This window comes from Gekko japonicus, unplaced genomic scaffold (assembly GCF_001447785.1).
Source record: "Gekko japonicus isolate JY-2015 unplaced genomic scaffold, Gekko_japonicus_V1.1 scaffold3568, whole genome shotgun sequence".
NCBI classification, from domain to species: Eukaryota; Metazoa; Chordata; class Lepidosauria; order Squamata; family Gekkonidae; genus Gekko; species Gekko japonicus.
Window position 1 is genome coordinate 63,737 of NW_015160333.1, and position 15,337 is coordinate 79,073.

Consider the following 15,337-nt stretch of genomic DNA (forward strand, 5'->3'; position numbering starts at 1 on the left):
TGGGACCTCCTGCAGGCCAAGCAGAGGCTCTGCCACTGAGCCAGGGTCTCAGGTCAGGGTCTTTCCCATCACCTCCTGCCTGGTCCTTTTAACTGGAGATGCCGGGGATTGAACCTGGGACCTTCTGCATGCCAAGCAGAGGCTCTGCCACTGAGCCAGGGTCTCAGGTCAAGGTCTTTCCCATCATCTCCTGCCTTGCCCTTCTAACTGGAGATGCTGGGGATTGAACCTGGGACCTTCTGCATGCCAAGCAGAGGCTCTGCCACTGAGCCAGGGTCTCAGGTCAAGGTCTTTCCCATCATCTCCTGCCTTGCCCTTCTAACTGGAGATGCTGGGGATTGAACCTGGGACCTTCTGCATGCCAAGCAGAGGCTCTGCCACTGAGCCAGGGTCTCAGGTCAAGGTCTTTCCCATCATCTCCTGCCTTGCCCTTCTAACTGGAGATGCTGGGGATTGAACCTGGGACCTTCTGCATGCCAAGCAGAGGCTCTGCCACTAAGCTAGGGTCTCAGGTCAAGGTCTTTCTCATCACCTCCTGCCTGGTCCTTTCAACTGGAGATGCCGGGGATTGAACCTGGGACCTTCTGCATGCCAAGCAGAGCCTCTTCCACTGAGCCAGGGTCTCAGGTCAAGGTCTTTCCCATCACCTCCTTCCTGACCGTTTCAACTGGAAATGCCGGGGATTGAACCTGGGACCTTCTGCATGCCAAGCAGAGGCTCTGCCACTGAGCCAGGGTCTCAAGTCAAGGTCTTTCCCATCACATCCTGCCTGGTCCTTTTAACAGGAGATGCCAGGGATTGAACCTGGGACCTCCTGTACGCCAAGCAGAGGCTCTGCCACTGAGCCACAGACCTTCCCCAAATTGAAGGCGAGCACGACCCCTTCCCCGCATCTTTCCCTCCTGCCGGGTGGCTCCTGACCCGCTGAGGCAGTCCTGCTTGCCTGACCCTCGTGCGGCAGATAAATCCAGGAGTGTTCAAGGTCAGGACTCGGACTAAGGCTGGCACATCCACAGAGAAGAAGGGAAAACAGAGATGCCCTTGAGCGGAGAGGGCACGTACGGCAGGAGACAGCCTTGTCTAATGCGTGCATGGCCCTCTTCTGCTCGCAACAAATCAAGCCAAACGAGGCTCTCTTTCCCCAAGGCAGCGAGGTCATGAGGACTAGTAGCACCTCTTGCAGTGGAGATGGCAGACGTCCGCCTCACCCGCTCACTCCCACAAGGCCGTTTCTATCACATGAACAGATAAACGTGTCTTCACGGGGGGTGGGGGAGGCAGATCTGTTTGAAAACGAGTGACTTCTCTAATCAAAAAGGAGGTGGGCAAAATCGAGGAGGTGCAGAAGAGAGCGACGAGGATGATCAGGGGTCTGGAGGCTGAGCCCGTTGAGGAAAAGCTGAGGGCCCTGGGAACGTTAAGTCTGGAGAAGAAGAGACTGAGGGGGGACATGATCAGTGTTCCCTCTAAGCTGAGTTAGTGTGAGCTTCCTCACAGTTCTTTAGCCTCCGACTCAAGCATTTTTGTCTCCGCTCAGGGAGGAGGGCTCCAGAGCAAACTAATTCATGCAGTAGCCAAATTGCTTGCTCACAACTTTAATGCCAGGAGCTCACAAGGTAGAATTTTTGCTCACAGGACTATACAGCTTACAGGGACCATTGGACATTACTGCTCTCTTTAAATATCTGAAAGGCTGTCATTTGGAGGAGGGCAAGGAGCCGTTCCCGTTGGCAGCAGAGGAGAGGACCTGAAGCAACGGGCTTAATTACACGCAGAAAGGTATCGGCTGGATATTAGGAAAGACTTTTTCACGATCAGAGTGGTTCAAAGGTGGAATCAGCTGCCTACGGAGCTGCTTGGCTCCCCTTCACTGACAGCTTTCGAGAAGAATCTGGATGAATATTTGTCAGAGATGCTTTAGGCTGGTCCTGCACTGGGCAGGGGGTTGGACCAGATGGTCTGTATGGCCCCTTCCAACTCTGTTTTATTCCTCGCAGGGGTTATTTAAGACCACCAAGGAATGGCAACCCACCTCTGCCTCTCACATGCTTGGAAAGCCCCTTGCTGCACCATGAGTTGGGAACTAAGCAAGGTCCCTACTTGGATGGGGGACCACCAAGGAAGGCTCTGCAGAGGAAGGCAAGGGCAAACCACCTCTGCTTCTCACTTGCCTGGAAAGCCCCTTGCTGGGGTCACCGTGAGTTGGAAGCCAAGCAGGGTCAGTACTTGGATGGGAGACCACCAAGGAACACTCTGCAGAGGAAGGCCATGGCAAACCACCACTGCTTCTCGCTTGCCTTCAAAGCCCCTTGCAGGGGTCTCCATAAGTGGGAAGCTAAGCAGGGTCGGTACTTGGATGGGAGACCACCAAGGAAGGCTCTGCAGAGGAAGGCAAGGGCAAACCACCTCTGCTTCTCGCTTGCCTTGAAAGCCCATTGCTGGGGTCGCCAGACGTTGGAAGCTACGTAGGGTTGGTTCTTGGATGGGAGACCACCAAGGAAGGCTCTGCAGAGGAAGGCAAGGGCAAACCACCTCTGCTGCTCGCTTGCCTTGAAAGCCCATTGCTGGGGTCGCCAGACGTTGGAAGCTACGTAGGGTTGGTTCTTGGATGGGAGACCACCAAGGAAGGCTCTGCAGAGGAAGGCAAGGGCAAACCACCTCTGCTGCTCGCTTGCCTTGAAAGCCCATTGCTGGGGTCGCCAGACGTTGGAAGCTACGTAGGGTTGGTTCTTGGATGGGAGACCACCAAGGAAGGCTCTGCAGAGGAAGGCAAGGGCAAACCACCTCTGCTGCTCGCTTGCCTTGAAAGCCCATTGCTGGGGTCGCCAGACGTTGGAAGCTACGTAGGGTTGGTTCTTGGATGGGAGACCACCAAGGAAGGCTCTGCAGAGGAAGGCAAGGGCAAACCACCTCTGCTTCTCGCTTGCCTTGAAAGCCCCTTGCTGGGGTCGCCATAAGTGGGAAGCTAAGCAGGGTCGGTACTTGGATGAGAGACCACCCAGGAAGGCTCTGCAGAGGAAGGCGATGGCCAACCACCTCTGCTTCTCCTTTGCCTGGAGTCGCCAGAATGCAGCAGCAACTTGACAGCACTTGCCACACACGCAGAGGGGTTGCTTCAGGTCTTGGAGTCTCGGCAGGAGAAAACGGCTCCTCTCCCCCAAACCCAAACCCAACCAGAGCAAGGAAACTGCAGATGGGTGGGGTTCCGCTTCCCCCTCCTTAATGGCCCCTCCACACCGCGCAACTCAACGGCTGACCTGATTCCACACCTTGGTCTGCCTCGACCGTATCTCCCTTGGTCTTTGCACACTGACCTGCCCGGCTGCAGTGGCCCCGTTTGTGGCTACATCCCTGGTTCAATTCCGGCCACACCCACCCACCCCTTTGGCTGAAGACACAGAAGACTTGCTCTTACCGTACACCCAGGCGACCACCACGCACTCCCAGAAGGCCTGCCACAGAAGCGTCGTGCCGCTTGCCGAGTAGTAGTCGAACAGCTGGAAGACATACATGCCCCCCTGAGGGGAGCGGCAGGGGGGTGTCAGGGGTGGGTGAAGACGCCAGGGGCACACTATTTTATTTCTTTACTTTACGGATTCCCTGCCTTTCCCCTCAACGGGGACGCAAAGCATCTTACATTGTTCTGCCCTCTTCTTAAAATCCTCACAACAACCCTGCAAGGTAGGTTAGGCCGACGGGTCACCCAAGGAGCTTCGTGTGAAAAAATATATACAGATGTGTGCTCGATGCCCACAGAACGATACCATAACAAATGAGACAAGATTAAAGCCATAACAACATTTCGTGTCTGATGGTCAAAAAACAACAACACAACTTATTCCTTCGTAGAAAAAATACAAAGGTCGATAAAGCTTCACACAGCAGTCTGCTCCAGACTCTCTCAAGCTATATCTCTCTAACAGTCTTGTGAGGTAAATCCCCAAAAGCAACCAGCTCCAAATTCAACCAATCTGTGTCTCTCTTTCAGTCAACACTTTTTCCGGATAGCTAAGCGTTTCAGACCTCTGGTCTTTCCTCAGGAACCAATCCTATATAGGAATCTTATGTTCACTCTTACATTCAAGTTGACACTTTCATTGATTTACGTACTCTTATTTCCAAGCGTGCCGCTGCCGCTGCCAAAGTAAAATGGACCCACACGATAGGCTTTAATCTCATCTCATTTGTTATTGTATCGTTCTGTGGGCATCTAGCAGACATCAGTATATATTTTTCCATACTAGTCTGTCTTGGGGCAGTGTGTTATTCTTGTGGATTGATCACCTAATCAGCTTCCCTGGCAGAGCCGGAATTCGAACCTGGGTCTCCCAGATCATAGCTCAACACTCTAACCACTATGCCACACTGGCTCTCTGCAGGAGGAGGAGGAGGAGATTGGATTTATTTTGTTGTTCAGTCGCACAGTCGAGTCCGACTCTTCGCGACCCCATGGACCAGATCCCGCCAGGCCTTCCTGTCTTCCGCCGTCCTCTGAAGTTGGCTCAATGTCATGTTCGTTGCATCTATGACACTGTCTAACCATCTCATCCTTTGCCGTCCCCGTCTTCTGTGACCTTCAATCTTTCCCAGCATTAGGGTCTTCTCTAGTGAGTGCTCCCTTCTCATTGGGTGGCCAAAGTATTTGAGCTTCAGTTTCATTATCTGGCCTTCCAGGGAACAGTCAGGGTTGATTTCCTTTAGGATTGACTGATTGGATCTCCTTGCAGTCCAAGGGACTCTCAAGAGTCTTCTCCAGCACCATAGTTCAAAAGAATCTATTCTTCGGCGCTCGGCCTTCCTTATAGTCCAACTCTCGCAGCCATACATGACTACTGGGAATACCATTGCTTTGACCATGCGGACTTCTGTTGGCAGGGTGATGTCTCTACTTCTTATCATGCTGTTTAGGTTTTATTTTATTGGATTTATACCCCGCCCTAAACTCGGAGTCTCGGAGCAGCTTACTATCTCCTTTCCCTTCCCCTCCACACAACAAACACCCTGTGAGGTGGGGGGGGGGGCGGCGGCCAAGAGAGCTCTTTCCAGAACTCTCGGTGAGAGAGCAGCTCGGAGAGAACTTGTGACTGAGCCAAGGTCACCCAGCTGGCTGCATGTGGAGGAGTGGGGGAATCAAACCCGGTTCTCCCAGATTAGAGTCCACCACTCTTAACCACTGCACCAAACTGGACTTGGGTCTTATGCCCTCTACTGCCACTTCCCCAGATCAGCCCTGCCTTCCAGTTTTCCTGGCATTTAGAGAGAAGGCTGAGGCCAATAGCAGACATAAAGTAGAAATATATCTTATTGCTCGGTTAAAATTCCCCACGCGTTATCGCTAACAGGCTTCGCCGGGGGACTCTGTAATATGTAGTATGCAAATACATTACTGGGTCCTCATAAAACGGCAAAGCAAGGCTTTGTTTTGCTCTCTTAGGCGCTGGTTGCCGCTCTCCGATTCTCCTTTCTCCATTGCAGGGTTTTAACCGGGGCCAGACCTCCCCGTTCGGTAACCCTCGGCCCCTTCCCAGGGCAGCCCGGCAGCCCAGGGGAGCTGTAACTAACACCCTCTCCCTCCTTTTGCATTAAGAAACTCCCCATTTTGTGGCAGCCAAAGAAGACCCGCTCTGACCTGGACGGCCCAGGATAGCCCGATCTTGTCAGATCTCAGAAGTCGAGGGTTGCTATGCAGAGGCAGGCAAGGGCAAACCACCTCTGTTCGTCTCTTCCCTGACCCTGGTGGCCCAGGCTCGGAAGCTAAGCAGGGTGGGCCCTGGTTAGTACTTGGATGGGTCACCACCAAGGAAGTCGAGGGTTGCTATGCAGAGGCAGGCAAGGGCAAACCACCTCTGTTCATCTCTTCCCTTGGTGGCCCAGGCTCGCCCAGTCTTGGAAGCTAAGCAGGGTGGGCCCTGGTTAGTACTTGGATGGGTCACCACCAAGGTAGGCGAGGGTTGCTACGCAGAGGAAGGCGATGGCCAACCACCCCCGTTCGCCTCTGGCCTTGAAAACCCTACGGGGTCGCCGAAAGTTGGCTGGGACTTAACTTGGCAACTGGGAAGCCACTCAAACAACAGAAGACAGAGAGGAGTGGTTTCGCTGTCGCCTGCCTCTCCTGTCCAAGGACTGACTAGGACTGACCCTGCTTAGCTCCTGAGGTCTGATGAGACAGGGCTAGCCAGAGCCATCCAGGTCAGGGCAGAGACGAGCAGAGGAGGGTTGCCGTTGCCTGCCTCTGCCTAGCAACCCTGGAGTTCCTTGGTGGTCTCCCATCCAAGGACTAACCAGGGCTGACCCTGCTTAACTTCTGAGATCTGCCAAGATAAGGCTAGCCTGGGCCATCCAGGCCAGGGCAGAGACAAACAGAGGTGGTTTGCCGTTGCCTGCCTCTGCGTAGCAACCCTGGAGTTCCTTGGTGGTCTCCCATCCAAGTACTAGCCAGAACCAACCCTGCCTAGCTTCTGAGATCTGCCAAGATCAGGCTAGTCTGGGCCATCCAGGCCAGGGCAGAGACAAACAGAGATGGTTTGCCGTTGCCTGCCTCTGCATAGCAACCTCGGTCTTCCATGGCAGTATCCCATCCAAGTACTAACCAGGGCCGAGCCGGCTTAGCTTCTGAGATCTGATGAGATCAGACTCCCTGGGGCTATTCAGGTCCAAGCAAGAGATGTGCAGAGGTGTTTTGCCCTTGCCTGCCTCTGTGCAGCAACCCTGGGCTTCCTTGGCGGTCTCCCATCCAACTACTAACCAGGGGCCAACCCTGCCTAGCTTCCGAGAGCTGATAAGATGGGGCTCGCCTGGGCCATCCAGACCAGGGCTGAGGGACCGTTAAAGGTAAAGGTTCCCTTGCTCAAAAGCCAGTCGAGTCCGACTCTAGGGTTGCGGTGCTCATCTCCGTTTCAAAGCCGAAGAGCCAGCGCTGTCCGAAGACGTTTCCGTGGTCATGTGGCCGGCATGACTAAACACCAAGGCACACGGAACGCTGTTACCTTCCCACCGAAGTGGTACCTATTTATCTACTTGCAATTTCTTGCTTTCGAACTGCCAGGGTGGCAGGAGCCGGAACTAGAGACGGGAGCTCACTCCGTCATGCGGCACACTCGGGTCTCGAACTGCTGAACTACTGACCTTCCACAGCCTGCAGTTCAGCGTCTTAACCACTTGAGCCACCGCAGCTCCTAGAGGGACCGTTAGCCCCCCACAAATATCAGGATCCTGGATCTGCATTTCTGCAATACTTTCCCTGTTTTATCTCGAGCGATCGAGCGCTTCAGATCTTTAACTGACACTGTTCGCTCCCAGGGCTGCCTCCTCCTCCCGGCTGACATTAAATGCCGACCCCTCTCCTGTTTTGCAGCTGGTTCTCTTTCTGTCCGGGTCACCCTCGCCTTCCCGCGGGCCGTGTTAATCTCTGCTTCGGAAAAGGGGCACGTGAGCCGAGCACAGCCTGACCCGAGAGACGCCAAGCCGCTTGTAAAGCTGCTCAGCCGTTTGATCTAAACAAGTCTCGAGGAACACCTGCGGGCCAACGTGAGTCACCTGAAAGACGCGCACGCCCCCAGCTTGGCTCCGAAATACGAACCGAGACGCACTGCTGCGCTCTGAGCATCTTCACGATACCTTTCCGGCTCCAAGGCCCAGGGGACGACGTCAAGGGCACTGGCAGGTTCAAGCAAGCTTTATTTCCCCCCCTGTGCTGCACCCGAACTGCAGGTGAGCGACTGCATGTCTGAATATCCTGGACATTGGTGGCACCTGGACATTGGCATCTACAAGCATAGGCAGCTTTAAGAGGGGACTGGATAAACATACGGAGCAGGGGCCCATCAGTCGCTATTGGCCACAAGGTCTAGATGGAACACTCTGTCTGGGGCAGGGAGGCTCTGTGTTCTCGGGACTTGGGGGGCTACAGCGGGAGGGTTTCTGGAGTCTTGGCCCCGCCGGGGGACCTACAGATGGCACCTGGGTTTTGGGCACTGTGTGACACAGAGGGTTGTGCTGGCAGAGTAATTAACACAGCGACGGTGCACAACCTGATTAAAGAGCAGATAAAGGTTTATTTAGGAACTAACATACTTGATAGGAAAGAGGAGAGATGGGGTCCTAACGACATCTCTAGCTGGGAGAGAGGGTAAGGCACAGCGTGGCACTTCCGAGATGATGGGGGAAATTGAGAGTAGCAAGTTGAAGACAGACAAGGAATGACACGTAACAGGAGAGAGAAGGTGCTGCTGACTATCCTATCTAATTGTCTTCTTGTTGTCCCCTGCAGGGTCTTCTTCTCTTCTTCTTTGTACACCAGACATTGTCCTTTTCCAACACCCCTTTCTCAAGGCCTAGTGTACAACATCGACAAGATTCACCTTCTTACATAGACTTTCAAACTTTTCTCAAGAAAGGGGCTTGGGGAGGACGTCTGCAACCATTTCCTCTGCACAACGGTATTCCAACTCAACAATCCCTCGCTCTCTCGCTCATTTCTTACTAAGGCCCTGTATCGGCCTGTCATCAAGTATAGCAATACAGGGATGGGGCTTTCACACAGTGATTCTCTTCCTGTTAATGAGCCGCCCCCTGAAGCATTATGGTCGTTTCAAACTGCGCCGCTTTCCCTCTGTCCCTTTTCACCTCGCGCACGATCTTCCTTGGAAGTTTTCTTTAAAACATTCAATCGGCAGCACTTTGGCGCTGAAACAGGACCTCAAATTGGCGCTGTGGCGGCAATGTTGAGATGCTGGGACTCCACTGAGACACACGCGATCACGACTGTTGTCGCCCAGAAACGAGGACAGATGTGGCTCACTGGAGAGCGGGTTTAAGCGGGAGCGTTGGGCTTCAGCGATTGCTGCGACAGATGTTTCTATGGCCTGACCGGGTGGCTATCCAGGTCAGGGCGTTCAGATGTCGAACGGTTCCATCACAGTCCTCCTTGTCTTCCTTGCGTAAAATCAGGTCATCCGTGTAAGTCAGAATGTAAGTGTCAAACTCTGCTCCGCTTAGTTTGCCATGGACGTGGGGGAAGGGGAAACTCCCACGGAGTGGGTGTGTGTGAATGCGAGTGTGTGGATCGTGCTATCGTAGACGCTGTAGCTTTCCCGGAAGAAGCCTTCCTCCCAGAGGAGCGGTCCTTGAAGCCTTTGGTGCCAGCTTGCTAGGGTATAGATAATGGGATCGTGTATTTCCCAGGGGTGGGGGGTGGGGCCACGCAATGGCTAGGCGGGGATGAATGCAATGTGTGATTGGTCACCCATATTAGTGGGGTCTTGTTTGAATTAACTATAACCAGGGGTCATTTCCTGCCGGAGTGCCCCGGAGCGGTGCTCCGGCAGTAAGGAAACCAGGCCCCGCCCCCCACCTTCCTGGCCCGCTCGTGGAGAGACTCGGGGAGGGGGGATTTAAATGCCTGGGTTCCCTGCCCGATTTTCTCCAGGTGCCCTGCAACCAAGGGGCACCTGGAGAAGATCGGGCAGGGGACCCAGGCAAGTCTGCCTCCCTTCCCTGCCCTTCTCCAACCAGCCTGCCACGGCGGGTTGGCTGGAGGGGGAGCTGGCAGACATGCCCACCTTTCCCCCTGAGCCTCTCTGCTTTTGCGGAGAGATTCAGGGAAGGGGGGGATTTAAACTCATTTGCATATCCTTAACTCATTTTAAACATGCCTGCCCTTTGTCAGGGGGTGTGGCATATGCAAATGAGCACATGCACCTCTTTTTCTAGGAAATGACCCCTGTCTATAACTGTACCTGTACCCACCAAAACTTTCAGTTCCAACACAGTACTGTTCTGGTCTGGATCATGTCTATTTCTCAATAAACAAATCACTGCCAAAGAGAGTGTTGTTGGGAGCAACTTGTCTGGAAGCCTGACAGTAAGTCCACTTGTTGTCCATCGTTCTGCCTTGCCGTGCTCAAATCCTTCCTCAGTTAGCATTTGATGAAGTTTCTTGTTCCAACATTCCACAGCCTGTTTTCAGTCCCTATATGCTCTTTTGCAGTTTACACCCGAGTTGCTTGTCTTTGAATTGTTCAAATCCCGGTGGCTGTTCCCTGTAAACATCTTCCTTTATTTCTCCGTGTCGAAAAGCAGTCATTGTGCCCAGATGTTCCACCTGCAAATTCCATGCTGCTGTGATGCTCAAAAGCACTCTTACTGAAGTACGTCTCACCACTGGTGAGAAGGTTTTGCCATAGTCTTCTCCAAACTTCTGAGAGTATCCTTAAGCAACCAATCTGGCTTGGTATTTTTGTAATTCCCAGTTTGGTGTAGTGGTTAAGTGCGCGGACTCTAATCTGCCTGGTTCGCGTACTTTGAGCCAGTTCTAACACTTTGTCAGACTCCTGCAGCAATCAGTTCCCAACAGCTTTCATTCAAAGTAGTAAAGTTTATTGAGACATGAAAAGTATGCAGGTAGGTAGCAGTGTTAATTGCTTCCCCCCAATACATGTCAGGTATCTCTGCCTCAAGAAGCATATATCTGCACATTTCAGGGAGAGAGCAATTTTTCCTTTCTGCTACACCATTTGGCTCTGGAGCACTGTTCCCTCTCAGCTGAGTCAGTGTGAGCTAGCACACAGTTTTTTAGCCTCCGGCTCACACATGTAAACTGATGCTCCATTCCTTGTACAGCCAAATAATTCTTCATTTCATGTCCCACACATTCTCCTCCATCATCAGTGCGGACTGCTGGTGGCTTTCTTTGAAATCGGTTACTGACCATTGCCACATATGCTTTAAGTTTTTCTAGCACTTGACTTTGTTTGGTGTACTGGTTAGGTGCACGGACGCTAATCTGGGAGAACCGGGTTTGATTCCCCACTCCTCCACTTGCAGCTGCTGGATGACCTTGGGCAAGCCACAGTTCTGTCAGAGCTGTCCTTGAAAGGGCAGTCCTCAAAAGAGCTCTCTCAGCCCCACCTCCCTCACAGGGTGTCTGTTGTGGGGAGGGGAAGGGAAAGGGACTCCGAGTGAAGTGCTGGGTATAAATCCAATCTCTTCTCTTCTTCTCTTTAATTAAGTAGGTCACGGTATATCTCGAAAAGTCCTCAATAAAAGTCAGCACATATTTATTTCCATTAGGGGTTTGCGTTTTCATTGGTCCACAGACATCACTGTGTATCATCTCTAGGGGTCACTGCGTCTGGCTTTTCTCATGCCTTTTCTTAAAGCTAGGTTTCACCCCCTCCGCTTGAATGCAATGCATACATTTTCAACAGCACATTTGCTCATCTGCAAGTCTTTTGTTAAATTCTGGCTTTCAAGTTGGCCAATTGCATCATTGTCTTTGTGTCCCAACAGTCTGTGCCATAGCCAGAAACAATTCTTGTGATCACAATGTTTGGTAAAGTTTGCTTTCTGCGTGCAAGTCTCAAGAGCATATAAATCCTGATGCACTTCACCAATTGCAATCAACTGTCTCCTCTGTCTGATATAGCATTTTTCTCCAAAAGATGTAATCATGCCTTTCTTCGCGAGTACTCTCACAGAAATAAGATTATTTGCCAGTTCTGGGACATAAAGGCAGTCTTTAACAAAGATATTTTGACTCTCAACACAAGGGAGTTTGCATTTTATGGTTCTGTCATTATAGACCTTTCATCTGCAATACTTAATATCTCTTTCTTTTCTTCATCTAATGTTTCAAATAAATCTTTATGAGCACACATGATTACATAAATTACCCCCCTTCCTTCATCTTAGTACTGGAAGGTTTCCTTTGTAGATAAAGCTGGCTCTTTAACGAGGAATGCAGCCTTTCCAGCTCACACCACACAGCTTTGGCTGCTGGCATCTGAATTACTTTGAATACATTTCTGTCAGTGAAACCCTTGTTTATGGCCCCTCTTGCCTTTTCATTGTTGGAGTCTCAGGTTCTCTGCTCTGCCGAGTCATCATCTCCTGGTTGGGCATCCTGGATAACGTCCCATAATCCTCTTTCAAGGAGGTGACTCTTCATTTGTTCTCTCCAAATTAGATAACTGTTCTCCATGAGCCTATCTATCCAGTGACCATGCTGTGAACCACAGGAGGTTGTCACCTTTGTTCTCACCTGCTCATGCCTCTGGTGAACTTTCTACCTTTAATCAGAGATGTGCTTAATCTGGGCCACCATAACCCCTTGTTGGCAGAGTAATTAACACAGCAATGGTGCACAATCTGTTTAAAGAGTAGATAAAGGTTTATTTAGGAACTAACATACTTGATAGGAAAGAGACAGAGATAGGTTCCTAGTGACATCTCTAGCTGAGAGAGAGGGTAAGACTCAGTGTGGCACTTCCAAGATGAAGGGGGAAATTGCCCTGAGACAGACAAGGAATGACACAATAAGAGAGAAGGTGCTGACCTCACTATGCTATCTATTTGTCTTCTTGTAGGCCGCCTGCAGAGTCTTCTTTGTACACCAGACAATGCCTCTTCCAACAGGTTGGACTGGATGGGCCACTGGTCTGATCCAACATGGCTTCTCTTATGCTCTTATGTCTGGCGCAGGGATGCTCTGTATTCTTGGTGCTTGGGGGGCAACAGTGGGAGGGCTTCTGGAGTTCTGGCCCTGCTGGTGGACCTTCCAATGGCACCTGGGTTTTTGGCCACTGTGTGACACAGAGTGTTGATGGGCCATTAGCCTGACCCAACACGGCTTCTTTTATGTTCCGAATCCCCCACTACTACAACTGATCTCCAGACAATCAAAATCCACCCCCCTGGAGAAAATGGCTGCTTTGGAGGGCAGACTCTATGGCATTATACCCTGTTGAGGTCCCTTCTCTCCAAAGTCCACCCTCCTCAGGCTCCACCTTCTCTCAAATCTCCAGGTACTTCCCAACCCAGAACTGGTAACCCTAATATCACCCCCTGCCAAATGAAAACTCTCCACCTGTAGAAAGCTAACATGTAAGGTACAGGCTGAGACTAACATGCTATCTTTCTATATGCGGACTTTCAAAGCGGGGGTGTGTGCCGTTTAGGCCTGCCAAATCTCACCAAATCGCGGCGGGGTATCTGCATGTCTTTGCAGAATCCTTGCTGCGGGGACGGCGAGACGCGTTGCACCGCCGTCGCCACGACATGACGCTTTGTGTCGCTCTGGCAACAGGGCTGTTTGGAGCCCCGTTGCCAGAGTGACACGTAGTGTCAGATCCTGGCGACGGTGGGTGCAGCGCATCTCGCTGTCCCCGCGGCAAGGATTCTGTGAAGACCTACGATCCCTCGCCGCGACTTGGCAACCCTAGTGCCGTTTCTCCTCCAGTTAGTAATGTTGCCAACTGCCTGTAAGAAAAAAGGGTATTGTCCCTTTAACAGGGGTGTTATTTACCAAGTGATGTAATTGACCTCCATTGCCATGAAAAGTATCCTCTACCTGTTCCCACACATTAAGCCTCAGTAAAAGGGAGAGGGCATTTTTCTACAGGCCAGCTGGCAACCCAATCAGTAAGAACCCTAAGTAAAGCCCTACTTCCTTACACACTAGCTGTCTACACGCAGAGAGTTTTGAGAACCAATGTGGCATGCTAATTAAGAGTGTCAGACTAGTATCTAGCAGACCCAGGTTCGAATTCTAACTTGTGCCATGGAAGCTCATGGGACAACCACAGGCCAGTCGCACTCTCTCAGCCTAACCTACCTTGCAGGGTTGTTGTGAGGATAAAATGGAGAAGAGGAGAAGGATCTAACCCACTTTGTGTCCGTATTGGGGAGAAAGGTGGAATAAATGAATTCAATCAATCAACCAGGGGTGAATTTCTACACACAATTTCTCACCTGCTGTTTAGATTCAACCCAGCCCCTAATCCTTTCATTCCTTGATTCTGCTGACAGTATAAATTCTCTGCAGGTCTGTCTTGCTACTTGCATGAGGAAAATATTCCTTTTGTATACTGTGTGGCTCCCCACAGAGAATGTACACCAAGTGACCAAGTTACAGGGATCCTGTGGTACCCTGGGGTATGCCAACTAGGGGTGTGCAAAAAAAAATCAATATTTTTGGGGTTCAGTTGTACTGAACCCAAAAAATATGGGTATTTCCTGATATTGGTACGATATTGGGATTCGGAAAATAATCGGAATTGCCGAATTCATTCAGCTCTATTATACCCTATGTGGACTGTCCCCGTAAGGAATAAAAAAGAAGGGATTGAAACTTTAAATGCTTGCTGAGTTCACTCGCCAAGTCATGCCACGCCATCTGCGATTGAAATCAGCAAGCGTTTAAAATTTAAATCTCTTCTGAGCTTACTTCCCGAGTTGCACTGCCACCGCGGCACAACTCAGTGAGTGAACTGAACTCAAAAGGCATTTAAAGCGACTGCGGCTTTTATTCAGGCGTGGCTACTTCAGTAGCCGAATACAGACCTCTGATCTGTATTCAGCTGAATAAATACCTGAAAAACACCAATAAGGTATTTTTCGAGTATTTATTCGGCTCGGTATATACTAACTGCATACCCCTAATGCCAACTACTTTTATCACACGCAAAGTGACCACGAGTAACCACAAGGGGTCTTTATGCACACCCAGGATCAAGGGGACAGGTTCTCAGGAGCAAAGGGGGTGGGGGGTGTTGGGTGGAGTCCTACGTCTCCCTCTTTGGAAATAATGTCTCACTGAATGTGCATTTGTGGGTCAAGCCAAAGGTACTTCCACGAACTAAGCATAGATCCTGCTTTGCGAAATAAACTACATAGTTCAGATCTAAAGTTTTACAAGCGGATAATTGGGCAGAAGGTGAAACTGGAGAAGCCTTGGGCAGAGGAGTAAGCCCTGCTGTATTCAGAGGGACCTACTCTGAGATACGTGCGCACCCAACGACAACCTTTAACCTGTTCAGCCTGAAAGCATGGCTAACATAAACCACCTGGGACAAGTTTATATCGGGGTCCCCATCGTTGGTGCCTAACCCACGGACACTGTTCCTGGTGCCTGCCAAATGCTTCAGAAAGTGGGCAGGGCTAGGTGGGGCTTTTGCCCAGCGGGGCTTCTGATTGGCCGTGCAGATTAAAAGCCACCCTGTTAACCAGAACTTCTGCCTGAAATGTTGAAGAGGTACTATTAGAAGAGAAGGGATTGGATTTATACCCCACCCTTCACTCGGAGACTCAGAGCAGTTTACAAACTCCTTTCCCTTCCCCTCCCCACAACAGACACCCTGTGAGGTGGGTGGGGCTGAGAGAGCTCTGACAGAAACTGCTCTTTTTCAAGGATAGCTCTGACAGAACTATGGCTTGCCCAAGGGCATCCAGCCAGGTGCAAGTGGAGGAATACACACACACACACACACACACACACACACACACACACACACACATATACAGGGCTATTTTTGGGCAGGAACGCACAGGAACGGAGTTC

The 15,337-nt window shown here is 51.2% G+C and overlaps 1 protein-coding gene across 1 annotated transcript in view; it reads right to left on the bottom strand.

The window, feature by feature from the left end:
* The window catches only part of LOC107115512 (sodium- and chloride-dependent creatine transporter 1), a 57,434-nt gene that overhangs the window by 9,297 nt on the left and 32,800 nt on the right, over positions 1-15,337 (bottom strand). Inside the window, exon 9 of the mRNA XM_015417237.1 lies at positions 3,416-3,518. Within this exon, the coding sequence (XP_015272723.1) occupies positions 3,416-3,518 (103 nt within the window). The remainder of the gene's footprint in view (positions 1-3,415; positions 3,519-15,337) is intronic.